The sequence below is a fragment of the Zootoca vivipara genome, chromosome 4 (assembly GCF_965207765.1).
Source record: "Zootoca vivipara chromosome 4, rZooViv2.hap1.1, whole genome shotgun sequence".
NCBI lineage: Eukaryota > Metazoa > Chordata > Lepidosauria > Squamata > Lacertidae > Zootoca > Zootoca vivipara.
Window position 1 is genome coordinate 103210481 of NC_142587.1, and position 25550 is coordinate 103236030.

Here is a 25550-nt window from a genome sequence, read left to right on the forward strand (position 1 = left end):
GAGGAAGAGGAGGAGGAGGAGGAAGATGGAGCAGCAGCAACTGCGCGGCGTGAGAGGCGGGCGGCGGCGGCGGAGGGGGGGGCGCGGGCGGGGGCCGGAAGGCAGCGAGCCCGCGGAGACTCTCTTCCGGGCGACACGCGTCCCTGGGACACGTGGGAATGCGCGGGGCGGCGGCGGGGGGCTGCCCCGGGGGTCCTCCTTCCTTCCTTCCTTCCTTCCCCGCTCGGTCCCAGCGCGGCCTTGTCGTTGCAGCTGCGCGACTTCCTGCTGGCCTACAACCAGATGACGGAGCTCTGCTTCCAGCGGTGCGTCTCCAACTTGAACTACCGGGCGCTGACCGGGGAGGAGGTGAGCGCTGCCCTGGGGAGGGGAGGGCCGAGCCGGGACCCCGAGAGCCGGCGGCCGCGCTGACCCCTGCGCCCTCTCTCCTCCCCGCAGGAGAGCTGCCTGGACGGCTGCGCGGGGAAGCTGGTGCGCTCCAACCACCGCCTGATGGCCGCCTACGTCCGCCTCATGCCCTCCCTCGTCCAGCGCCGGATCTCCGACTACGAGGCTGCCGGCCAGGAAGCGGCCCAGGAAGCGGCCCTCCTGCCGCCCACCGAGCCCGCCACCCTGCCGGGGCCCAGCGTGGTCAGCACCTCCTGACGGCACCTCCGGGCTGCTTGGTCTCTCAGCGCCACCTGCCCGCTGTCCCCGATGGCAGTGCCCCGGGTGCTTCCTGGCTGCCTCTCCAAGGAGCCCCTCGCCAGGCCACTTGCCCTCAGAGAGAGATGCCCTCCTCGAGACTGGACTCCGTGGCACCGGGCTGGACGGGGCAGCTGCTCCTTCTCAGGCCCATCTCTCCAGAGCACACCGTTTCTGGGGACAATAAAACCACTTTCTTGGACACCTTGTGCTGGCGTGAGAGTGCTGTGCTGGGATGTGTGCTCTGCGGTGCTTTTCTTTGGGATTGCCATGCTGCTTGCCTGAAGGGAGCCCTGGGGCGAGGTGGCCTCAGCCAGCTTGAGAGCAGAGCTTCTTTGTTGGCAGCTGGAAGTAGCAAGGCTTCCTCTGCATTCATTCATTCATTCATTCACCCCTCCCTCCTTCACCGCCAGGTTCAGCTCCCCCTCCACCGCCTGCTAGTCCAAGTTCTGATTTGACAGGGTGGCTGCTGAGCAGGGTGGGCCCATGAGAAAAGGGCTTGCTGGCAATTCTGGGGCTGTGGCAACCACAGCGTGGCTTGTGTGCATGGAGAAGGGATGTGGGTGGACTGTGCCACATGAGCTGTGAACCCCTGAAGCTTCATGTGGACCAAATGCAGGTTGGTGTCCGTGTGGCATTTGGAGATGTGCCCCACCCCCCAGTTCCATCAAGCATTTGGCAAAAGAAAACATGGATCTCCAAGAGCAGAGCACACAATGCAGGGCACATGGGGGGGGAAGGGCCTTGCTGGTCCTGTGCCAAAGGGTCTCGCAAGAAGGACCATCGTAGCCCAGGAGCAGGGAAAATGCTGTACATGCAGAAGGTCCCGGGTTCAATCCCTGCTCACTCGCAGAGACCCCTGCCTGGAACCCCTAAGAGCAGCTGCTTGTGAGTGTGGCTGGTACTACTACTGCTACTAATTTTATTATTTGTGCCCCACCCATCTGACTGGGTTGCCCCATCTACTCTGGGAAGCTTCCAGCAGAATAGAAAAACATTGAGATATTAAACATTAAAAGCCTCCCAATACAGGGCTGCCTTCAGGTGTCTTTGAGAAGTAGGGTAGTTCTTTATCTCCTTGGCATCTGATGGAAGGGCATTCCACAGAGAGGATGCCACTGCTGAGAAGGCTCCCTGCTGCCCAGGTCAGCCCTAACACTTTGAACTGTGCTTGGAAACATACTGGGAGGCTGTGAAAATCCATTAGGACTGGTATAATATGGTCCCAGCGGCTGCTCCCAGTCACCAGTGTAGTTGCCGCATTCTAGATTGTAGTTTCTGAGTCACCCACATAGAGTGCATTGCAGTAGACCAAGGAGGAGAAAACCAGAGCTTGTACAAGAATTTTTTCGTTGCTGTTGCCCCTTGGTAGGCGGGACATTGAGCTTTAACCCATGTCCAGTCTGATTTGGAATGGGTTTTTTGTTGCCCTAATTCCCAGGGGAAACCATGGGGCCACCTAAGCTCCATGCAATGGGCCAATGCACCGACTCTCTATAAGGCAGCTCCCTCCTGTATTCCTGCGTAGAGCCAGAAACCTGGTACAGTAGAATCATAGAGTTGGAAGAGACCACAAGGGCCATCCAGTCCAACCCCCTGCCAAGCAGGAAACACCATCAAAGCATTCTTGACATATGCCTGTCAAGCCTCTGCTTAAAGACCTCCAAAAAATGAGACTCCACAACACTCCTTGGTAGCAAACTCCATTGCCGAACAGCTCTTACTGTCAGGAAGTTCTTCCTAATGTCTAGGTGGAATCTTCTTTCTTGTAGTTTGAATCCATTGCGCCATGTCCGCTTCTCTGGAGCAGCAGAAAACAACCTTTCTCCCTCCTCTATATGACATCCTTTGATATATTTGAACATGGCTATCATATCACCCCTTACAGGTGGGTAGCCATGTTGGTCTGGGTCGAAGTAAAATAAAAAATTTCCTTCAGTAGCACCTTAAAGACCAACACACGAAAGCTCATACCAAAATAAAAACTTAGTTGGTCTTTAAGGTGCTACTGAAGGAAATTTTTTATATCACCCCTTAACCTTCTCTTCTCCAGGCTAAACATACCCAGCTCCCTAAGCCGTTCCTCATAAGGCATTTTTTCCAGGCCTTTGACCATTTTACTTGCCCTCTTCTGGACACGTTCCAGCTTGTCAGTATCCTTCTTGAACTGTGGTGCCCAGAACTGGACACAGTACTCCAGGTGAGGTCTGACCAGAGCAGAATACAGTGGTACTATTACTTCCCTAGATCTAGACGCTATACTCCTATTGATGCAGCCCAGAATTGCATTGGATTTTTTAGCTGCTGCATCACACTGTTGCAGTAAGGTGGCGCTGGCCCTTTTCCCAGAAGCCAACGGGACTGCAGTCATTTGTGGGAGTATCGAGGGGCAGCAGATGCAGACAGGGAGAATCCCACCTTCCTTTGACTCTTCCAGACTTACAGCTGCTTGTATGGGAAATGGCCTTGAGCCTTTTGGATCAGAGCTGGTCAGACCAGGAAGAGGGCAAGAGGAACACGAGATACGCCTTCTTTTTTAATAATACTTTTATTAATTTTCCATTTTATAATATTTAAACATATCTTCATTATCCACTTTACTTCTTTTGCTCATATGAGCCTGTCAACTTCCCTCCCTCCCGCCTCATGGTTTTCAAAATTCATTTGTATATCATAGCATTTATGCATTTTCCATTTTACGTTTCTCTCATTCAGAATATCACAATTTTTAAATAAATAGAAAAGGGTAGTAACAATTACCATTACAAGTCTTCTTACAACCATGCTAGGGTTGTTAATTGCTTACAATGGTCCTTCAAGTATTTTATAAATTTACTCCAGTCTTTTTGGAAAGCTTGATCACATGGGTTTCGGATTTTTCCGGTCAGCTTCGCCAATTCCGCAAAGTCCTTCATCTTCATCTGCCACTCTTCTTTCGTTGGTATTTCTGGTTTCCATTTTTGGGATAAAAGGATTCTTGCTGCAGTTGTTGCATACATAAACAGTTTTTGATCACCCTATGGCATATTTTCACCCACTAGACCCAATAAAAATGCTTTTGGCTTTTTAACAAAGGTGTACTTACACATATTCTTTAACTCAATATATATCATTTCTCAATACGCTTTTACCTTGTTACAATTCCACCCCATATAAGTTCCCTTCTTCATTACATTTCCAACACTCCTTATTTCTTGTCCTATACTGTACATTTTAATAAGTTAGTTGATGTTAGATACCATCTATACATCATTTTCATAACCTTTTCCTTTAATGCACTACATGTGGTGAATTTATTTCCTTCATTCCATAACTTTTCCCATGATTCTAACTGAATATTATATCCAAGCTCTTTAGCCCATCGTATCATTACCATTTTCACCTCTTCATCTTTGGTCTGCCATTCCAATAATAATTTGTACATTTTTGATAATATTTTTTTCTTATCATCCAATAGCTCTATCTCCAGCCTGGATCTTGTATCAAAACCATTCTTCTTTTTATCCTCATTGAACGCATCATTTAACTGATGACATTGCAACCAATCCGTCATTAGCTCTCATTTCTTCAAATAATTTCAATTTTAACTTATTTTCTACCTCCATCAATAAATCTCTACACGTGGCCCACTTTCCTTTCATATTTAATCTTTTTACTCGCCCTGTGGAACGCCCTCCCACCAGATGTCAAAGAGAAAAACAACTACCGGCACCAGACTTTTAGAGGACGTCTGAAGGCAGCCCTGTTTAGGGAATCTTTTAATGTTTAATAAATTATTGTATTTTAATATTTCCGTTGGAAGCCGCCCAGAGTGGCTGGGGAAACCCAGCCAGATGGGCGGGGTATAAATAATAAATTGTTGTTGTTGTCGTTACCGCTACTGCTTCAATTGGCTTCTGGCTAGAGAAGTTCTGTGGTTCAAGGCAAGACTCCAGCCTTCCCACGAGAAAGCCTGGAAATGCCAAGGCGGCTGGGCCTGGGAGCAGAACCCTGGGCAGGGAGAGATCCAGGGACGGACGGGATCCTGCTCTGGAGCGGAGCAAGGAGCTTTGCAAGGGGGTTTCCATCCAGACAAGACCCTGCGCGCCAGCTGTCCAGTCCGGCGCCGCCTCGCCCTCGGCTGCCAGGCGCGCAGAGCAGCGCGGACTCGGCCCCGGGGGGGCGCAGGGGGATCCGCTGCCGCCCCCGCCGCCAGGACGGGACTTTCCGAAGGGAGGGGGGCGAGTCTAGGCATCCCGGGGGCCACGGAGCGCCGCCGGCCGTTGGGCGCCCCTAGCAACGCGCCCACGCGCGCCCTCGCCTCCCCGACGGAGTCCCCGGCGAATCCTTCGGCCGCCCCTCGCTCGCCCCGCCGACGCCATGGAGCCCTGCGCCCCCGACGCCCTGCCGAGTAAAGGACGCACCCCCCCCCGGGCAGGGGCAGAGGGTCCTTCCGCCGGGCTCCTCGGGGGGGGGCGTCTCTCTCCCTCTTGGTTCTTTGCGCCGGCCTTGGAGCCCCCTCCACGCCCTACTTGGGGCAGACCGGGAAGTGCAGGGGTTGGACTAGTCCGGCAAGTGGCCTTGGCAGGTCATGGCTGCAGCTGCACGGCTGCCAGTTCCTTTGCCGCGTGGGAAGGGATCCCCGAGGGTCATCTAGTCCAGCCCCCCGCAATGCAGGAATCTCAACACGCAGCTCCCCATCCACTTTGATACCAGACCAGACGCTGCCTTAGCTATGAGCTAGCACTTTCACCGATGCACCACTAGAGGGCCTTGTTTGTTTGTTTGTTTGTTTGTTTTCATAAAAGTCCTAAAACCCCCAAAGTGGTTCTAACCCTAAGCCAAGCGCCCCCTGCTCACCTGGCTGTTACACCTGAAAGTTGGGTGTGAGCTGGGCTGGAAGCAAGCTGAAGGTGCTGAGTGACAGAGCCATGATTAATTCCAAGGTTGGGACTATGGAAGGCAGAGCCCCTCCGTCTTAGGCTCAGGTGGCAATAATAAGCCCTATATATCATAAAGGCACCAGAGGGACCCAGGTGGCGCTGTGGTTAAACCACTGAGCCTAGGGCTTGCTGATCAGAAGGTCAGCGGTTCGAATCCCTGTGACGGGGTGAGCTCCCGTTGCTTGGTCCCAGATCCTGCCAACCTAGCAGTTCGAAAGCACCTCAAAGTGCAAGTAGATAAATAGGTATCACTCTGGCGGGAAGGTAAACGGCGTTTCCATGTGCTGCTCTGGTTCGCCAGAAGCGGCTTTGTCATGCTGGCCACATGATCTGGAAGCTGTATGCCGGCTCCCTTGGCCAATAGCGCGAGATGAGCACCACAACCCCAGAGTCGGTCATGACTGGACCTAATGGTCAGGGGTCCCTTTACCTTTACCTTTATCATAAAGGCACCAGAGTCTCCCCTGTCTGTCCCTCACTCTCAGGAACCCCAGCCATGGGCAAGCACTGCAACCCCATGAATCCCACGGCTTGCAGGTTGGGGTGGCGATGACTGTGCAAAGGGGGAGAAATGTCCTCGCCTGGTGTTGAAGGCCCCTATTGCTCATCCCTAGAGGGCCCCCTTTCCTGGCTGTGCTCTCCCACACCTGAAGAGGGCTGCTCTGAGGTGATCCTCATTCATCACCTTTGTGTCTCTCTGCAGGCAGGCAGGTGTCCAGCAGCCCAGCCCAGCAGCAGGACCATTCCTGGGCCCACGCCCTCCGGCACCGCCTGGCTACCCAGATCCAGGAGGCTGGGCATGCGGAGCCCAAGGATGTGGACGCGCTTGTGGCGGAGCTGACCGCCATCTTCCGTACGGTCCTGGAGAGAAGCAGTCGCCGGGCCTGGCTGCGCATGATGGATGCGCTGCGCCTGATTGCCCCCTTCCAGCAGCTGCTGTCGAGGCGGGCAGAGCTGGCCCCCTACCTGGAGGGCCTCTATTTTCAGTTCCGCAGCAGCCAGGCCATGGTTTCCGACCTAGATATTCTGGGGTCCATCTGGCGGGCCTTCCCCATGGACTGTGCTGTGTTGTGGGCTGACCCACGAGAATTTTGCCCCCGAGAGCCGAAGGAAATAGCCAAGCGGCTGCCCTCCAGCAGAGAGCCAGTCTTTGTGGGCCAACCCTACCCTTTTGCGACGGAATGGGTAGCGGCTGGGGCCTCTGGCATGCTGCAGCCAGAGCCCGTGTCCCTCCAGGAGCTGCAGAGATGTGTGGGGCAAGTCGGCAGGGAGGTGGCTCAAGAGGAGACGCCCCGACCTGGCAGCCTTGGCCTCATGCCTCTAACTCTAGCTGCAGATGTGCCAACAGAATACCCCTGTGCTATGCCAAGCCGAGCTGCAGGGTAAGTAAGGCCTCCCCAAGCCATCTTGGCTCACCCCTGGGCGTTTCTGCCAACAAATGTCTTACAGACATTTCTTACCAATTTTGATGCAGGCCCTCCCTGGAGCCACGCAAAGAAAGCCCAGCACCACCCAAAGTGCCCAAGAAGAGATCTGTGGCAGCAGGAGACAGAGGAGACCGAGAAATAGTGACGAGTCTGGAGGCAGCGGAGCTCTTTGCAAGGAAGCGCCATTTGGGGAAAATCAGTTTCATCTACTTCAACGTTGCCCAGAACCGGCACTTCAGGTACCCCTGGTTTCTTGCCCTGGCTGCCAATCCCATCATGGAAGTGGGTCCCCCTCCCTCCCTCCCTCCTTTGCTTCGGGGGGCAGAGGAGGAGAATTCTGCTCTGTCTGCCCAGCCCTGTCTTACTCGATAGACCCATCATGGTCTGGCTTGGCAAATAAGGCAGCTTCCGGAGTTTCTGTGTCATTTCCTGGAGCTTCCAGGAGAAGCCCGGACAGCAGAGAGGGCAGGATGGAGCCAAGGGGACGAGGGTACCCTGCCTTGTTTCTCTGGGGGTTGGTGAAGGGGCTCCCTTGGAGGACTCCTGCATCTCCCCCCCCTCTTTTTTTTGCAGGCCTTATGACCTGGTGGCTGTTCCCAAGCGTCTGGCCAACCCTCAGCACTACATTTTCTCCCCTTTTGGAGTGCTGCATGTGCACCCTGAGGAAGGGTCAGAGGCCTTTTCCCTGGGCGACTTGCACCGGCAGGCCGTGCTGTGGCAGCTGCTGCAGTACATCCCCTTCTTCCGGCTTTTCTTGGTCCGCAAAGCCTTTGTCCGGTAAGGGGGGGTGGCGAAGAGGTGCCAGGCCAAAGGGATGCGGGTGTTGTCCTCCTGCGTTGTGTGGCGGGTCTGGGTTGCTGTTGCCGCCGCAAGAAAGCAAAGGCAGAGCGCGGCTTTCCCAGTCTCAGCGGCACATTTCTCTCTCTCTCTCTCTCTCGTTTTATTGTGCTTTTAATATTCTGTTGGGAGCCGCCCAGAGTGCCTGGGGAAACCCAGCCAGATGGGCGGGGTATAAATATATTGTGCATGCTCTGGTTATCTCCCGCTTGGATTACTGCAATGCGCTCTACATGGGGCTACCTTTGAAGGTGACCCGGAAACTGCAATTAATCCAGAATGTGGCAGCTAGACTGGTGACTGGGAGCGGCCGCCGGGACCACATAACACCAGTCCTGAGAGATCTACATTGGCTCCCAGTACATTTCCAATCACAATTCAAAGTGTTGGTGTTGACCTTTAAACAGCCTCGGTGCTCTATAGCTTAAGGAGCGTCTCCACCCCTATCATTCAGCCCGGACGCTGAGATCCAGCACCGAGGGCCTTCTGGCGGTTCCCTCATTGCGAGAAGTGAGGTTACAGGGAACCAGACAGAGGGCCTTCTCGGTAGTGGCACCCGCCCTGTGGAACGCCCTTCCAACAGATGTCAAGGAAATAAGCAGCTATCCTATTTTTAAAAGACACCTGAAGGTAGCCCTGTTTAGGGAAGTTTTTATTATTTAATGCTGTATTGTTTTAATATTCGATTGGGAGCCGCCCAGAGTGGCTGGGGAGACTCAGCCAGATGGGGTGTGTGTGTGTTTACAATTATTATTATTATTATTATTATTATTATTATTATTATTATTATCATCATCTCTCCCACCCATCCGCCAGTTGGTTCGTCAACGTCAAGCACTTGCATTACCTGAAGTGCCGGGAGAAGCTGAGTTTGCAGCTCCTCCACTTGGTGCCCCACTTTGGGCTTGCTCTTCTTCACATCTCCAGGTGAGTCCGGGGGGTGGGGAGGTCCTGGACCCCAGGAGTGGGGGGACCTGCTCCCCCTTGGGGGGCCTCTCTTGTTCCTTGGCCCTGGCAGCTCTTTCGTGTCTTCCCTTTGCAGGCTGCTGCTGCAGCTGCACTCCATCCACTGGCTGCCCAGAAGCAGAGTCAAGTGTTACACCTTCTCCGAGCTCAAACGCTCCCTGGCCCAGGAGAACAGAAATGCCCAAGGATTGCTCCGCAAATTCCTCCAGCTCTGCTCTTCTGTCTTGCAGTGGGTGAGCACCAGGGCCTCAAGCAGTATCCCTCGGCTGTGCAGGAGCTGGGAGCCCACACTCCCTCTGGCAAAGGCTGGGGTAAAATCCCTAGGGGCTGCTGGGAGATGCTTCCCGTCCCAGGCTGTAGAATCCTCTAAGGCAGGCATGTCAAACCTGCAGCCCTCCAGATGTTTTGGCCTACAACTCCCATGATCCCTAGCTAGCAGGACCAGTGGTTGGGGAAGATGGGAATTGTAGTCCAAAACATCTGGAGGGCCGAAGTCTGGGGGTGCCTGCTAAGGGCAGGGATTAGCCAGGAATCTTCCCTGCTAATTTTCAGACATCTCCTGAAGACCTTGTTATGCCAACAGGTCTAGTCAGTCACTTCAACTTTTCCAAGTTGAGCCAATTTTTGTTTTTCTCCTGTTGCTTTAATGGATTTTTTTTCCGCTTGTCATCTTATATTTTGTTGTACACCACCTTGATGTCCTGGTTCATTCCTTTATTATCTATTTATATTCATTAAATTTGTATGTTGCCCTTCATCTGAAGATCACAGGGCACGTCACAACATAACAATACAAAACGAGAACACAGAGTAAAACAAAAACATCTTCTGATGTTCTTGTTTCTGGGCACATTTGCTGTTTTTACCCAGCAAAGCCCATGAAGGTTTGAGCCCCCAGAATCCCTTCCATGACGTTCTTGAGAGAACTGCTAGTGACACCCGGGTTCAAGACTGCAAGTTGCCCAGTGAGTGACTTGGGCCATCCTGCTTCATCCAGGGAATGGCTGGGCTCCTTTGAAAGTGTGCAGTCAGGTTGCCCTTGTGTGAAGTTAGGCAGGCAATCAGCCAAGTGGATCTGAATGCATGCACCTGCTGAAGATCATTCTGCCTGAGGTGAGGTGAGGTGAGGTGAGGTGCCTGCCTGCCTGGCTGCTGCACCCCAGCGGTGGCATCATTGACCTTTGCATGTCTTGGTCTGGCAGGTCCGAGATGACACCTACAGGATGGTGCATGGGCTGCAGCAGCAGGTGCAAAGCTACAAGCTGTACATCACCAAGGCTTCCCTGTACAAGCAGCGCATCGACTTTGAGAAGTTGCAGCACCGCCTGCAGATCACCGAACACTGGCTGCAGAGGCTGGGCTTCCTGGCCCTGCTGGTGAACCTCCTCCTCTGCCAGAACCTGGTCTCTGCAATGCAAGAGGAAGTCAGCACATTTATCTATGACACCATGAAGGTCCCGTACCCCAGGGATACCTGCTCTGGGTGGGTGGGTGGTAGGGTGGGGGTGGGGGGCAGGGCCTGTTGGGGTTTCCAGCTTCTACTCCAGCAGGGGATTCAGGGTAGGCCTCCAGAGTTTGTTTGCGGAGCAGACAGGATGCCCTGCCTTGTTGTTGTTGTTTAGTCGTTTAGTCGTGTCCAACTCTTCGTGACCCCATGGACCAGAGCACGCCAGGCACTCCTGTCTTGCACTGCCTCCCACAGTTTGGTCAAACTCATGTTCGTAGCTTCGAGAACACTGTCCAACCATCTTGTCCTCTGTCGTCCCCTTCTCCTAGTGCCCTCAATCTTTCCCAACATCAGGGTCTTTTCCAAGGATTCTTCTCTTCTCATGAGGTGGCCAAAGTATTGGAGCCTCAGCTTCAGGATCTGTCCTTCCAGTGAGCACTCAGGGCTGATTTCCTTCAGAATGGAGAGGTTTGATCTTCTTGCAGTCCATGGGACTCTCAAGAGTCTCCTCCAGCACCATAATTCAAAAGCATCAATTCTTCGGCGATCAGCCTTCTTTATGGTCCAGCTCTCACTTCCATACATCACTACTGGGAAAACCATAGCTTTAACTATACATAGCCCTGCCTTACTGAGGTTATTAATACTGTGCATTTGTTAATAATAATAATAATAATAATAATAATAATAATAATAATAATAATACTTTATTACTTATACGCCGCCCATCTGCCCAGGCCTTCCCAGCCACTCTGGGCGGCTTCCAACAGAATATTAAAAACACAATAAAACATCAAACATTAAAAGCTCCCCTAAACAGGGCTGCCTTCAGATGTCAGAGAACTGTTTATTTCCTTGACATCTGATGGGAGGGCATTCCATAGGGCGGGCACCACTTCCAAGAAGGCCCTCTGCCGGGTTCCCTGTAACTTTGCTTCTTGAAGTGAGGGAACCACCAGAAGGCCCTCAAAGCTGGACCTCAGTGTCTGGGCAGAACGATGGGGGTGGAGATGCTCCTTCAGGTATACTGGACCAATGCTGTTTAGGGCTTTAAAGGTCAGCACAAACACTTTGAATTGTGCTCGGAAACGTACTGGGAGCCAATGTAGGTCTTTCAAGACCGGTGTTATGTGGTCTCGGCGGCCGCTCCCAGTCACCAGTCTAGCTGCCGCATTCTGGATTAGTTGTAGTTTCCGGGTCACCTTCAAAGGTAGACCCACACAGAGTGCATTGCAGTAGTCCAAGTGGGAGATAACTAGAGCATGCACCACTCTGGCGAGGCAGTCCGCAGGAAGGTAGGGTCTCAGCCTGCGTACCAGATGGAGCTGGTAGGCAGCCGCCCTGGACACAGAATTGATCTGTGCCTCCATGGACAGCTGTGAGTCCAAAATGACTCCCAGGCTGCACACCTGGTCCTTCAGGGGCACAGTTTCCCCTATTCAGGACCAGGGAGTCCTCCACACCCCCCCACCCTCTGCCCCCCCCCAAAAAACAGTACTCCTGTCTCATCAGGATTCAGCCTCAATCTGTTAGCCACTATCCATCCTCCAACCGCCTCCAGATACTCACACAGGACCTTCACCGCCTTCACTGGTTCTGATTTAAACTAGAGGTAAATCTGGGTATCATCCGCATACTGATGAACACCCAGCCCAAACCCCCTGATGATCTCTCCCAGTGGCTTCATATAGATGTTAAAAAGCATGGGGGAGAGGACAGAACCCTGAGGCTGTTGGAATATTGGGGTGTAAATCACCAATATTCTTACTACTGCCACTGGCTTCGGTAAAGAAGACAGCAAACAATTGTAGGTGCTAATCTACGTTTATTCAGAGAGTGTGTGTTCGGCCATCACTCTCCAGTTCAGAAGAAAGATGAAAGTAGAAACAGAACAAAGAACATCACATGACAGGAGATCAGGTTACAGCTTGAGCTCCTGTGTGGGAAAGTTACAGCAATCACATAAAGTAAACATTCATCCACATGCAGCATCTGTGCCATGCAGAGGATTTATGCTAACATCTCCCCTGAATCCTGAAATGGAAAAAGATGCAAATGTGAGAGCATCATTAAGAGAAGTGAACAGACAGTTGTCATAAACAAAATAGGACTTTCCTGCTGTGGAACTCTCTGAGACTGGATTGACCAGCTTTGGCTTCCAGGGGACCAGAGCAGTTGCTCTGTTGACAGAAACAGTGTTGCGTTTGACAACCTGTTGTTGTGGCTTAGCCTGTGTCACTGCTGCCTGTTTTGGAGTTCTAAGCACAGCTAAATTTGCAATTGCTGTGTTGGCAAACTCCTGAGAATACCTCTTGGGTCCTCTTCTAATCCTCTCAGACCTGCGTGAGAGGTGCAAATCCTGTTTAGTGAGATTCTCCCCCTCAGGACTTTTGGGAGAACTCATACCAATGGTAAACAGTGGATCTAGTGCTTCAAGCACTTTTTCATCATCCGATGATGGTCTGTTAAAAACAGCATGAGTTCCTTTGTGTATGACTGTCTCCCCTGTGTCAGAGCTACTCGGGGTAGAGCCTTCAGCAAAGGAATCATTATCACTACAACTTGTGTCAGTGTAGGAATCATCAAAATCATTGGCACCTATGGGAAATTCATCAAGAACATATGTTTCTTGTGGCGTAGGAGTGTGTTCTACCTCTTGAGTAAGAATCACCTCATTGGAAGAAAGCAACATAACTCTGTATTGACCTTCCTCAAAACCCAATAGAATGCCTTGGACTGGCTTGCCCTCAAGCGAAGCCACCCACATTTTGGTTCCAAAAACCTTAGTGTTGCTCACATCAGGCTTTTGTTGGAACAGAATCTCATAAGGAGAACTCTTCTGTCCTTTAGGAACCTGTCTGAGCCACTGGTAAAGGAAAAATGAGATGCTTTCAGCCCACAGTTGTTCAGACAATCCTGAACTCAGCAGTTGCGCCTGCATGCCTGCTTCTAACTCAGTGTTAACCTTAACACATAAGCTTTTGTCCCAAGCTGCCTGGGTTTTGGCAAACTTGTGGTGAATGCCTTTGTCATCAAAAAAAGCTTGAAACTCCTGTGAAGTAAAAAGAGGAATGTCATTGGTCAATAAACATTCAATTTTACAACCATGTTTCAGTTCAACCTTAGCATGAAATTCAGAAAATTTCACAATAGCCTGCTGAGGCTTTTGCAGAGGATAAAACCACGTATACTTAGAGAAGTGGTCAGTTATCAGAAGATAAAATTTTGCCTTGCCAAGGGACTCTGGCAAAGGACCAAATACACCTGCAGAAACAATTTGGAAACAACGTGTTAGGCCTGTCTTGGTTGGTTGCTTCTGTGTCTGCTTAGGCTCCTCTGGACCTGTCAAACAATCATCAACAACAGTAAAACATGCATCACTTTTATCATAAGATAATCTGAAAAGGTTATCTTTGTCTCTGTGTCCCGTCAAAAGAACTTCTCCATCTTTAGAAATCACACAGGTGCCCCTGTGAAAACACAGCTCAAACCCCTTTTCATCAATTTGAGAAACACTGAAAAGGTTTTGCTTCAGCTCTGGAACAAGATACACATTACTGATACTCAAATTTAGAGATTTCAGAAAAATAGTTCCTTTTCCAATGGATTTCAAAGAATTGCCATCTGCCTGTGACACGATGGAGTCCAGCTTCTCGAAAGTCTGGAACAGTCTCTTGTCGTTCACCATATGGTGCGAAGATCCCGAATCTATGATCAGATAAGACCCGTCGTCTTCTTGGTCATCAAGCTGAGTGAGCATTACAAGCATTTTGCGTGCAGTAGGGCCCTTGCTGCTGCCGCCGCCGCTGCTGCTGCTGCTACCGCTGCTGCCTCGCCCCTTAGGCCCAGAAGCCTGTTGTTGACTTCCTGAGTCCTTCTGGGGTCGTCTGCATGTCTTGGCTGTGTGCCCAGGAATATTGCATAACTGGCATCTGACCACAGTTTTAAGGGCTTGTGCAGTCTCTGCAGATGCCCCAGGTGAGGGTGAGTAGCGCTCCCCGTTGGCCTCCGCCTGTGCGCGGGTCCTGTCCTCCTCATTAAGCAATGAAGCATAAATTCCTGCTGCAGTCATTTGCTGAGGGTCTTGAGCCCCCAGCTGGGCTGCAATAGCATTATAGGACTTGGGAAGGCTATTTAGCACTGTAAAGCAATAAATGTCGTCATCCAAATTGACGTTTCTGTCAACTAGCTCCTGGCGTAGTTGACGCATCTGATGCAAATGGGCTCTCAGGTCTCCTCCCTCCTTCAGACGCAAATTAATTAATCTCTGAAAGTATAACATTGTTGATCCGGCGCGCAACCTAAGGTGCTCGTCCCGAAGATGAGTCCAAACATCATAAACATTATCTAAGTTCCGAATATGAACCAGCTGTGATGGGTCCAAATGCAGAACTATTGTTGCCCTTGCCTGTGCGTTGCGATTCAACCACCTGTGGCCTGGCAAAACGGGCGGTGCGTTCTGAATCAACTCAATAAGTCCTTGCCGGATAAGAACACATTCCATTTTAACACTCCACGTTGCATAATTTGAGTCATTTAACAAAGGACACAAACTCTTGGGTGTTTGATCTGAATCCCCGGCCTTAGCCATCTTGCTTCTGTAAGCGTGCTGCTAGCTTCTGACTTCAAAGTACAAAGAAGCTGCAAATTAGGCTTTCGGCAGGCATCTGCAATTAAGCTGCCGCTTTAGAGGTTTTATTGCCGCTATAAATCAGTCCCGGTTACTCACTGCTCCGGTGATAAGGAACGCAGACTATCCGTGCTTTTCCTCCCCTGGAACGCAGGAACCGGTGACTCCCAAGCAGGCGAAATTCCTCAGGATCAGCTGCTGCAGATTGAGGCCTGATTACGTGCCTGTTTTCACGCTTTTCAGAGGTCGATGGATCGCAACCATCCTCTGCTACCACTGTTGGAATATTGGGGTGTAAATCACCAATATTCTTACTACTGCCACTGGCTTCGGTAAAGAAGACAGCAAACAATCGTAGGTGCTAATCTACGTTTATTCAGAGAGTGTGTGTTCGGCCATCACTCTCCAGTTCAGAAGAAAGATGAAAGTAGAAACAGAACAAAGAACATCACATGACAGGAGATCAGGTTACAGCTTGAGCTCCTGTGTGGGAAAGTTACAGCAATCACATAAAGTAAACATTCATCCACATGCAGCATCTGTGCCATGCAGAGGATTTATGCTAACAGAGGCACCCCACAAGTGAGAGCCCAGGGGTCCGAACACTCATCCCCCACCACCACTTTCTGAACACAGCCCAGGAGGAAGGTGAGGAACCACTGTATAACAGTTCCCCCAGCTCCCAACCCCTCTAGACAGTCCAGAAGGATGTCATGGTTGATGGTATCAAAGGCTGCTGAGAGATCCAGAAGAACTAGGAAACAGCTTTCACCCTTGTACTTAGCTCACTGGAGATCATCAACCAGCGTGACCAAGGCAGTTTCAGTCCTGTGATGGGGCCTGAATCCCGATTGGAAGGGATCCAAATGGTCCACATCCTCCAGGCGTGCTTAGAGTGTTCAGCAACCACCCACTCAATCACCTTGCCCAAGAATAGAAGTTTTGAGACTGGGCGATAGTTGGCCATATTGGCCGGGTCCAAGGAAGTTGTTTTTTTAAAAAAAGAAGTGGCTTAATGACTGCCTCTTTCAGTGGGTCTGGGAAGGCTCCCTCACGAAGGGAAGCCTTCGCCTCCCAGCGGAGCCCATTGCCAGCCCTTCCCTGCTCACTTTTATGAGCCAGGATGGGCAAGGATCAAGGAGTCGGGTGGTTGGTTTCACTCGTCCAAGCAGCCTGTCCACATCCTCAGAGGTAACAGATTGGAATTGATCCCATGCAACTTGACCAGACAGGACTCTAGCACTCTCCCGCCCTGGCCCTGCTCCCACAGTGGAGTCAACCTCTTTCCGAATCTGAGTAACTTGATCTGCAAAACACTTTGCGAAATCATTGCCGGAGATCTTGGGGTCCTTCCCATGCCCCAATGGTGAAGGCGGTTTCGTTCGATTGTGAACCACTTGAAAGAGTCTCCTGCTGCTGTTTTCTGCAGATGCAATAGAGGTGGTTGGTGAGGAAGGTCCTCTTTGCTGTCTCTTCACTCTTGCCACTTGGTAGGCTCAACGTTGAGCTCCAACCCATGTCTGGTCCAATTCAGGTCCAATGAAATAGTTACCGTACACTTAACATGTCTAGGGCGCCAGAAGCCTTTTCACCTGCCGCTTGGGGTCTCCCTGCAGGCCGATGGCATCAAGCGGAAAGCAGTCCTCCAGGTGCACCTGGTCTTTGGCGCCGACAAGCAGCTCATGCTCTTCCCCTCCCACAAGGAGCTGGAGGACTGCCTGCTGGGGGCCGTGAATACGGTCTTGGAGTCCGTCCTGCAGGTGGGTCAGCTTCCTGGTCAAAGACCATGCAAGGAGGGTCCCTCCTCCCTCCCTCTCTCTCTCCCTCCACCCCACAACTTCCTGGCCTCTTGTGCCTTGCGCTTGCCACATTTCCATGCAGTAGGTGGCAGGGGCTGCCCAGAAGTGTTTGGGAGGGGGCTTTGCCCCACCAGCTGAGTAGACTTTCTGTTCCCTTCAGACGACTCGGGTCAAAAGTGAGGGGACAGCGCCTCCAGAGAAGCCTCAGAGCACCGCATCTGAAGCTGAGCATCGTGCAGCCCAGCCAAGTGGTAAGCCAGGGAGGGGAAGAGCCCCCCAACCCAATGGCCCCTTGCCTGGCCTCCTTGGGCTCTCATGGGGGCTGCTCAAGGGGTGGGGTTGGGGGGTTGGACTGGGCCTCTCCAGAAGTGACACCAAACCTAGGCCAGCTCCTTGCTCCATCCACATCCACACCATGCCTTGAAAGCCCCCTTACACCACTTCCCCCCACCCTATGAATCCTGGGAACTGTAATTGATGAAGGGTCTTGGGAACTAGCTCTGTGAGAGGTCCCAGCATGCTTAGGGAAGTACAGTTCCCAGTATTCCTGGAAGAAAAGCCACGAGAAGAGAAGGTCAAGGGGTGATATGATAGCCATGTTCAAATATATGAAAGGATGTCATATGGAGGAGGGAGAAAGGTTGTTTTCTGCTGCTCCAGAGAAGCGGACACGGAGCAATGGATTCAAACTTCAAGAAAGAAGATTCCACCTAAACATTAGGAAGAACTTCCTGACAGTAAGAGCTGTTCGGCAGTGGAATTTGCTGCCAAGGAGTGTGGTGGAGTCTCCTTCTCTGGAGGTCTTTAAGCAGAGGCTTGACAGGCATATGTCAAGAATGCTTTGATGGTGTTTCCTGCTTGGCAGGGGGTTGGACTGGATGGCCCTTGTGGTCTCTTCCAACTCTATGATTCTATGACTGAAAGGGATCTAAGAGTGCTTTCAATGTATGGTGTGGGTGTGAACCTTGAGCTTGCCTTGTTGTATGTGCTCTGCTTTTGTGGTGCATTTGCCATCTTGTGGAACTACAGATTTGAGGGGTGGGTCACCTTCTTTTCCACTTGCTCTCCTCCCCTGCAGCTGCAGATGTGAGCAGTGGGGGCCCCATTCCCCAGCAGGGCTCCCTGGAGCCCCTCCTGCAGCCCAAGCGGCTGTCGACAGCCGAGCTCTGCGGGGAGAAGCCCCAGCTGGTATATCAGATGGACGTGAAGGTGTATGGTGGCCTGGAGGTCATTGGCCACCGGCTGAAGGGCATGTACCCCTTGCTGTCACGGGAGCAATTGGAGAAGGACCTGAGGTCAGACCGCATCATCCAGGAGGCCACGGAGAAGCTGCGTGCCATGCTCACGGTGAGTGCCCGCTGGAATCATAGAATCATAGAATCCTAGAGTTGGAAGAGACCACAAGGGCCATCCAGTCCAACCCCCTGCCAAGCAGGAAACACCATCAAAGCATTCCTGACAGATGGCTGTCAAGCCTCTGCTTAAAGACCTCCAAAGAAGGAGACTCCACCACACTCCTTGGCAGCAAATTCCACTGCCAAACAGCTCTTACTGTCAGGAAGTGGGGGCTGAGCTGGGGCTGGTTCCAGGCTTGACAGCCCCCCGCTGTGGTTCTGCCTGGCTAGCATAGGGAGCTGTTGCAGCCAGGGTTTGGGGCAGGGGCTTCGATCGCTTTGTCCAGGAACTTACCCAGCACCAGTGAATTTGGACCAGCCTGGGGCCCAATCTTTGGTGAGCTGAGCAGGACCTCATTGGCAATAGTATAGCAAAGGGACAAGGGCAGGCCCTGTTGCTCCAGAGCTGCCTCTTTCCACGTTGCACTCAGTTCTTTTGCCTCAGATTCCATGCCGATTCCGTCCTGCCCATTTGCTTTGCTGGTAGAGAAGGATCTGGGACATACAGAGGACCATTATCCAACCAATGCAGGATAGCAACTCAGAGAGTACAAAAACTACTTGGGGGAAGAGAGAAACACCACAATTGCAATAGAATTGTAGAGAGGGAAGGGACCCTGAGGGTCATCCAGTCCAACCCCCTGCCATGCAGGAATCTCAATTAAAGCATCCATGGCAGACGGCCATCCAACCTCTGCTAAAAAAAACCTCCAAAGGAGGAGAGCCTGCAACCTCCCGAGGGAGCTTGTTCCTCTGTCAAACAGCTCTCACTGTCAGGAAGTTCTTTCTGATGTTTACTTGGAATCCTCTTTCTTGTCACTTCAATCCATTCGTCCAGAGCAGGAGAAAACATGGAGGGCTTGGTCTTAGAAGAGAGAACCAGGGGGGCACCCTTGTCTCTACATACACACTCTATAGGAAGGACAAGGAAAGGTTCCCCCAAGAGGTAACCCTCTCAAACAGGACATGGAGTCCAACAAGTTCGAAATCCCCAAAGGGCCAGTGTGCTCCACGGAGTGCTTCCACAGGCAAGCCGACAATAAGGAATGCTTTAAAAAATACAATTTTGAGACACATTATTGCTAAAATCATAAAGACCCAAAACATTTATCTTTTTTTGCACTCCGTGACCAGAACTCCCGGGAGGTGGGAGCATGTTGGCTTCTTCCTGAATCCTGGGGTCTGGGGAGAGGCAGGCCCTGACATCTCATGGGGAAGTGGTGAGAGCTTTCTGGCAGCCCTGACTCGTGGGTCAGAGGGCTGGGGCCGGGTCCAGCATGGCAAAGGCCTCAGCTGAGTGCTGCCCCCTTTCCCCACCCACAGATGGCCCTAACCGAGACAGAGCTGTTGTGCCGAGAGTACACCTGGCTGGGCGAGATCTACAACTTTGTGCACAACTGGAGCCGTAGCCAGCTGGAAAGCATGAAGAGCTGGCCGGCCGAGGAGTACGTGAACCACATCCTCAAGCTGCGCACGTGGGTGGCCCAGGTCCAGCAGGTGCCACATGTGGTCATCACACACAACCTCCTTCTCTTAGTGGACTGCAGCGGCATTCATCAGGACCTCTGTACGTGCTGGGGAGGGGTGGGAGCAAGGGACCAGGCCTGCTCTACTGGGGGGCCATTTCCCAGCCTGCTCTGTTCTTGCAGTGCCTCTCCTGGCCTCCATCAACGAGGACATCCTGTCCTTGCTGCTGAGCGAGACTGCACAGCGGAGTGAGAAGCTAATTGCCGAGCTGTCCAGTGTTCTGCAACTCTACATGAATGTTGGCACCGACATCTTCACCATTGCCAAGTGCTCCCAGAAGGTAGGATTGCTCCCCCTCCCCACCTTGCAGGCAGGGAGGCAGAAAGGCCCTTGCCTTGGCTAGTATCCATGGCCATCTGGGAATCTTCAGCTCCCGCCTTCAGTTAAGGTGCAGATTCACTGTTTCCATGTTATACCTTTCCTGCACATCTCCAGGTTGTGTGTAGGCAGCTACACCTGCAGCAATTGCAAGTTAGTTGACCTACTAGAAGACAAGGTCCAGCAGCTTCAGGCCCGTGTATCTACGCTCCAGGGAATTAAAGAGCTGGAGCTTTTCTTGGATGCAGCAGAGCGCACTGTCTGCACCAAGGAGGAGACAGGGGGCATCCCTGAGGAGGAGGTCAGTTCCCCAACACAGGAGCCAGATGTATGGAGGAACGTGACTCATAGAAGTAGAAGGCCCAGGGATCGCTCTGAGGGTTTAGAACTACACAATCGATTTGAAGTGCTCTCCCTTAACATGGAAGACGAGGAACAGACTCCATTTGAAGATCTCTCCCTCATCACAGTTGATCAGGAATATGAAGACGGGCAGCAAAGTCAGTCCTCCAGGAATATGCAGGTAACCTTGGAAGGGACAGCACATGGAAGAATCCCGACCAAGCCTATGAAGAGGCGTGTAGTGGTGATAGGGGATTCCCTACTGAGGGGTACAGAAGCAGTGATCTGTGGGCCTGACAAGATGTCTCGAGAGGTGTGCTGTCTCCCTGGGGTCAAGATCCAAGATGTAACAGAACGGCTGGAAGGAATCATAAAACCCACCGACAAGTACCCCTTCCTTTTGGTGCATGTGGGAACCAATGACACTGCAAGCCATAGCCTCCAGAAGATCAAAAGTGATTAGGAGGCTCTGGGCAGGAAGTTGAAGCAATTAAATGCACAAATTGTCATCTCATCTGTCCTCCCAGTTGAACGACGGGAGAGAGGGAAAAATAGGGGAAGTGAACAACTGGCTTCGCAAATGGTGCAAGAAGGAACGGTTTGGATTCTTAGATCACAGTCTGCAGTTTATTGAAGATGGACTTCTGGCAAGTGATGGGCTGCACCTCACAAGGGTTGGGAGGAATGTTTTTGCCATGAAACTCAAAAACCTCATCAAGAGGGCTTTAAACTGACTTATGTGGGGGAGGGAGACAGTGGTCCTGAAGGTAGGAGTCTACCAAGTGCTGAAGATGATCATCCGAATGTCAAGGACCAAATGGAGCAAACAGCATGCAGGCTTGGTGGTGGGAGGAAAAAATCCTTAAATAAGAGACATGGGGGAATGATTAATGGTCTTCAGTGTCTGTATACTAATGCACAGAGCATGGGAAATAAACAAGATGAACTTGAGCTCTTGGTACAGCAAACTAAATACCGTACGACATAATAGGCATCACTGAAACCTGGTGGGATGAGTCTCATGATTGGAATGTAGTAATAGAGGGATACAATCTATTTCAGAGAAATAGACCAAACAGGAAAGGAGGAGGGGTGGCATTATATATCAGAGATGTGTATACCTGTGAAGAGATCCAGGATTTAAAACTTCAAAGCCATATTGAGAGTATCTGGGTCAAAATTAAGGGAGAGAAAAATAACAGTGATCTCATTGTGGGAGTTTACTATAGATCCCCAAGCCAAACTGAGGACACAGATGAAGCCTTCCTGGAACAGATGACCAAGCATTCAAAAGGAAGTGAGATAGAAATAATGGGGGATTTGAACTATCCTGATATTTGTTGGATGTCAAACTCAGCCAAGAGCATAAGGTCAAACAGATTCCTCACTGCCCTTGCAGACAACTTCACTGTCCAGAAAGTGGGAGAAGCAACAAGAGGATCAGACATTTTAGAAGACAGGGTCACACTTCAAAATGACCGTAACAGATTAGAGAACTGGGCCAAAGCAAACAAGATGAATTTTAACAGGGAGAAATGTAAAGTACTACACTTGGGCAAAAAAAAATGAAAGGCACAAATACAGGATGGGTGACACCTGGCTTGAGAGCAGTACATGTGAAAAGGATCTAGGAGTCTTGGTAGACCACAAACTTGACACGAGTCAGCAGTGTGATGCAGCAGCTAAAAAAGCCAATGCAATTCTGGGCTGCATCAGTAGGAGTATAGCATCTAGATCAAGGGAAGTAATAGTACCTCTGTATTGTGCTCTGGTCAGACCTCACCTGGAGTACTGTGTCCAGTTCTGGGCACCACAGTTCAAGAAGGATACTGACAAGCTGGAACGTGTCCAGAAGAGGGCAACCAAAATGGTCAAAGGCCTGGAAATGATGCCTTATGAGGAACGGCTTAGGGAGCTGGGTATGTTTAGCTTGGAGAAGAGAAGGTTAAGGGGTGATATGATAGCCATGTTCAAATATATGAAAGGATGTCATATAGAAGAGGGTGAAAGATTGTTTTCTGCTGCTCCAGAGAAGTGGACATAGTTTCAAGCTACAAGAAAGAAGATTCCACCTAAACATTAGGAAGAACTTCCTGACAGTAAAAGCTGTTTGACAGTGGAATTTGCTGCCAAGGAGTTTGGTGGAGTCTCCTTCTTGGGAGGTCTTTAAGCGGAGGCTTGACAGCCATCTGTCAGGAATGCTCTGATGGTATTTTCTGCTTGGCAGGGGGTTGGACTGGATGGCTCTTGTGCTCTCTTGCAACTTTATTATTAAACGGTCCTAAAGGATCTTTTCTGGCTCCCAGTATGTTTCTGAGCATATTTCACAATTCAAGAGAATTCCGTGCTCAGAGCCTCTGAAGCCTTGAGACTGCTCCTGTGAGCCTGGGGTGGGACTAACGGGGAAAGTCCAGTAGCTCTTGTATCTTTCCAGGAAGCTTTTGCTGCAAGAAGGAGGCTGCTTGTGGGAGGTCTGGCTGGAGAAAGGAGGGGGCTGGGTTCTTCTATGGGTGGCTTCAAGGTTGGGCCCCCCTTAGTAGCCTGAGTTGCCAGGGAGCCCTGTCCAATATATGAGGAGGGATCCAGGGGTGATGGCCAGGAAGCAAAGATTTGCGTCTTGTATCCGCCTCTCTGTTTCCACCCTCCCATGTTTCTGCCGCCAGCTATGGATTCCAGGTTCTCCGTGCTCCTGCCTGGAAAACCAATGTTGTGCAAGGAGCCTGGGCATTCTAATCACATCTGCAGAGGACAGGGCCGTGGGTTGGGATGGACCCCAGGAGCTGCGTGGTACAGCCGGGGCTTGAGGGCTGGTGATGCCCACCTGGGGCTCTCTGGAGCAGCAGCAACCCCCCTGCTTGACTTGTGCTTCTTCCTGCGCAGCTGGAGCAGTACCAGGGCCAGATGGCAGAGCTGCAGGAATATGTTGACTACGTGCGGGCCCTCAATGAGGTCATCCAGCAATGCTTCCGCCCTCTTACGCCCAGCGAAGAGAGCCTGGAAAACTCGGTGAGAGACCCAGTTGCAGGGTCAATAGGGAAGGATTTTGGTGGTGAGTGGAAAAGAAAACATTGGTGGGGCAAAATGATGTGCCAAGCTGGAGGCTGACACTGCGTCAGGAGTAGCATCACCTGATCTTGGGCATCCTTCACGTTTCAATGATATTCTTGCAAGGAACCTGGTAAAATGAAGGTTGAACGAGGTAACTTTTGGGGGGATTTGTAGCTGGTTGACTCACCAAACCCAAAGAATAGGATAAGATAAGATATCTTTATTGTCATTGTCCCCTTGCGGGAACAACGAAATTACTTGGTTGCTACATCCACTCAGATAAAGCATTCTGCATAATCCAAAATTACAAAACCTAATTAAAAACAGTAAATATAATACAAATAACAAGTAAAATAAGATGACTTCAAAGTCCAGGCTCCTTAATGGTGCCTCCTCATCCTGGGAAAAAGTGACCGGGGGGGGGGGGGCGGCTGCAGGGTTCTGTCCTGGGCCCATTGTTGTTCAATGTCTTTTATCAATGACTTGGATGAAGGAATTGAGAGGATGCTCATCCAATTTGCAGATGACACCAAACTCGAAGAGGTAGCTAATACCGTCTGTCAGGAATGCTTTGATGGCGTTTCCTGCTTGGCAGGGGGTTGGACTGGATGGCCCTTGTGGTCTCTTCCAACTCTAGGATTCTATGTCTCACTGATTTAAGTATCCATCTCAAGACCACTTGGCATATTTGGGACGGGAGGATGATAGCATGCCCCCTGCACTAAAGAACTATGGGCACCCAGTATCCCCCCCACACACACAATGGCCCTGTGGAAAAGGGGGTCCCTCTGGGAATTTCTAGCATGTTGCATTTGTTTGATGTTGGGCAGACCACCTCCAGCGCACCTTTTCCTCCCTATAGCGTTTGTGTCCAGAGATAAGCATGGGGCAGGCTTGGTCTGTGCTCGAGATGGAGAGCAGCCCTTTGGGCTTTGCGGGTTCTTCTCGGATGAGGTGACCCTCAGCCTTGGCTCTTGCAGCTCCTGGACACCTGGGATGCCTTTGTGTACCAGCAGCGGGAGGTCTCGGACTTCATTTTCTCACGGCGCCTCAGCATCATCGCTGAGCTCAGTAGCTCCCTCCGGAAAGCGACCCTGGAGCTGCAGGAACTGCTGACTGTTGTGACATTGGGGCATTTCCAGGACCCCTCCCAGAACCCCCGGGCCATGGAAGAGGAGCTGCGCACTCTCGGCCAGTCCTTCCAGGCCACGGTGGTGCGCATCACTGACCTCTGCCGTTCCCAGCGGATCCTGACAGGTGAGCTGCAGGGTGTCCTTGCCTTGCAAGGAGGGAGCTCTCTTCTTCTGAGCTGGGCGTGAACCCCGCTGCCGTCTTTTGCTGCCCCCTCAGGGGATTGCATGGACGTCACATTCATCACTGGGAAGCAGGGGGTCATCGAGATCCACACTCGCATCTGGCAGCTTTTCCGCATCATCACTGAGCAGATTACTGAGTGGAAGTGTCTGGCATTTGTCAAGGTAAGGAAACAGAGGGGGCTAGGCTGGCCTCTCCCTGCCCAATGAGACCCACTTTTGGGGTCCCAAACCTCAGTCCCTCCCTCTCCCCCAGCAGGCAACCTCTGTGAGGCTGCCCAAGTAAGCCTCCTCTCCTCTCTTCCGCCCCCCCCCCCAGTTCAACACCGCTTTGGCCGTGGAGAAGACCGAAGAGTGGCAAAAGGAGGTGATCAGCCTGGAGCACTGCCTGCCCAGCCCAAACCAGGTGCTGCAAGCCTGCCTGCGTGCCATTGCCAATTTGCAGAAGTACCTCCCTATCCTCCTGAAACTGGGCAGCCACTTTCTCAAGCTCAGCTGCTGGAAAGAGATATTTGCTGGTGAGACCCTGGCGTTAGACATGAGGCAGCAAGCAACTTGGCCCCTGCCCTGGAGGTCAAAGCATGGGCGTACCCAGCATGGGGCAGGGAGGGCAGCTGCCCCCCTAGAAGCAGGGCAGCTGGAGAGGACAGGCAGGGACGCTGCCTGCTGTGCTCCGCCTCAGCCTGCTTGGCTGAAGGGAAATGGCAGCGGCAGCAGCAGCAAAGCTGCCTCCGTTGAAGGAAACCTGGACCTGGACCTGGGCTAACTTCAGCCCACACTCCTTCAAGTCACAGCGAGCACAGCACAGAAAGTGCTGCCCCACAATGCTCTGTGGCACCTCATTTGCATACATGGGGGCGTGACTGGTGTGCCCCCCCTAGCTTTGATCCTGGGTA

General features: G+C 51.7%; 2 protein-coding genes across 3 annotated transcripts in view; both read left to right on the forward strand.

Moving 5' to 3' along the window:
• On the forward strand, positions 1-886 carry TIMM10B (translocase of inner mitochondrial membrane 10B). Its single transcript, XM_060274025.2, has 3 exons — positions 1-49; positions 253-348; positions 439-886. Exons 1-3 carry the CDS (start codon positions 26-28, stop codon positions 643-645), a joined length of 327 nt encoding a protein of 108 aa, XP_060130008.2. The 5' UTR covers positions 1-25; the 3' UTR covers positions 646-886.
• A 122-nt stretch (positions 887-1008) lies between these two features.
• The window catches only part of DNHD1 (dynein heavy chain domain 1), a 44980-nt gene continuing 20438 nt past the window's right edge, over positions 1009-25550 (forward strand). For both annotated transcript variants that reach the window (XM_088668892.1, XM_088668893.1), the window contains exons 1-16: positions 1009-5074; positions 6310-6988; positions 7081-7272; positions 7607-7810; positions 8687-8797; positions 8913-9069; positions 10039-10290; positions 16530-16673; positions 16873-16963; positions 17791-18059; positions 19430-19673; positions 19756-19913; positions 23174-23299; positions 24322-24598; positions 24692-24819; positions 24974-25172. In XM_088668892.1, coding sequence (XP_088525018.1) covers positions 5044-5074; positions 6310-6988; positions 7081-7272; positions 7607-7810; positions 8687-8797; positions 8913-9069; positions 10039-10290; positions 16530-16673; positions 16873-16963; positions 17791-18059; positions 19430-19673; positions 19756-19913; positions 23174-23299; positions 24322-24598; positions 24692-24819; positions 24974-25172 — 3262 coding nt within the window. In that variant the 5' untranslated portion in view covers positions 1009-5043. The remainder of the gene's footprint in view (positions 5075-6309; positions 6989-7080; positions 7273-7606; positions 7811-8686; positions 8798-8912; positions 9070-10038; positions 10291-16529; positions 16674-16872; positions 16964-17790; positions 18060-19429; positions 19674-19755; positions 19914-23173; positions 23300-24321; positions 24599-24691; positions 24820-24973; positions 25173-25550) is intronic.

What these genes read in the sequence shown, in the direction of transcription:
- TIMM10B (XM_060274025.2), top strand. Translation starts at nt 26, where the DNA reads ATGGAGCAGCAGCAACTGCGCGGC. An exon ending in AGCAGCAGCAACTGCGCGGC is followed by an intron (nt 50 to 252) that starts GTGAGAGGCGGG and finishes TTGTCGTTGCAG; the next exon opens with CTGCGCGACTTCCTGCTGGC. An exon ending in GGGCGCTGACCGGGGAGGAG is followed by an intron (nt 349 to 438) that starts GTGAGCGCTGCC and finishes TCCTCCCCGCAG; the next exon opens with GAGAGCTGCCTGGACGGCTG.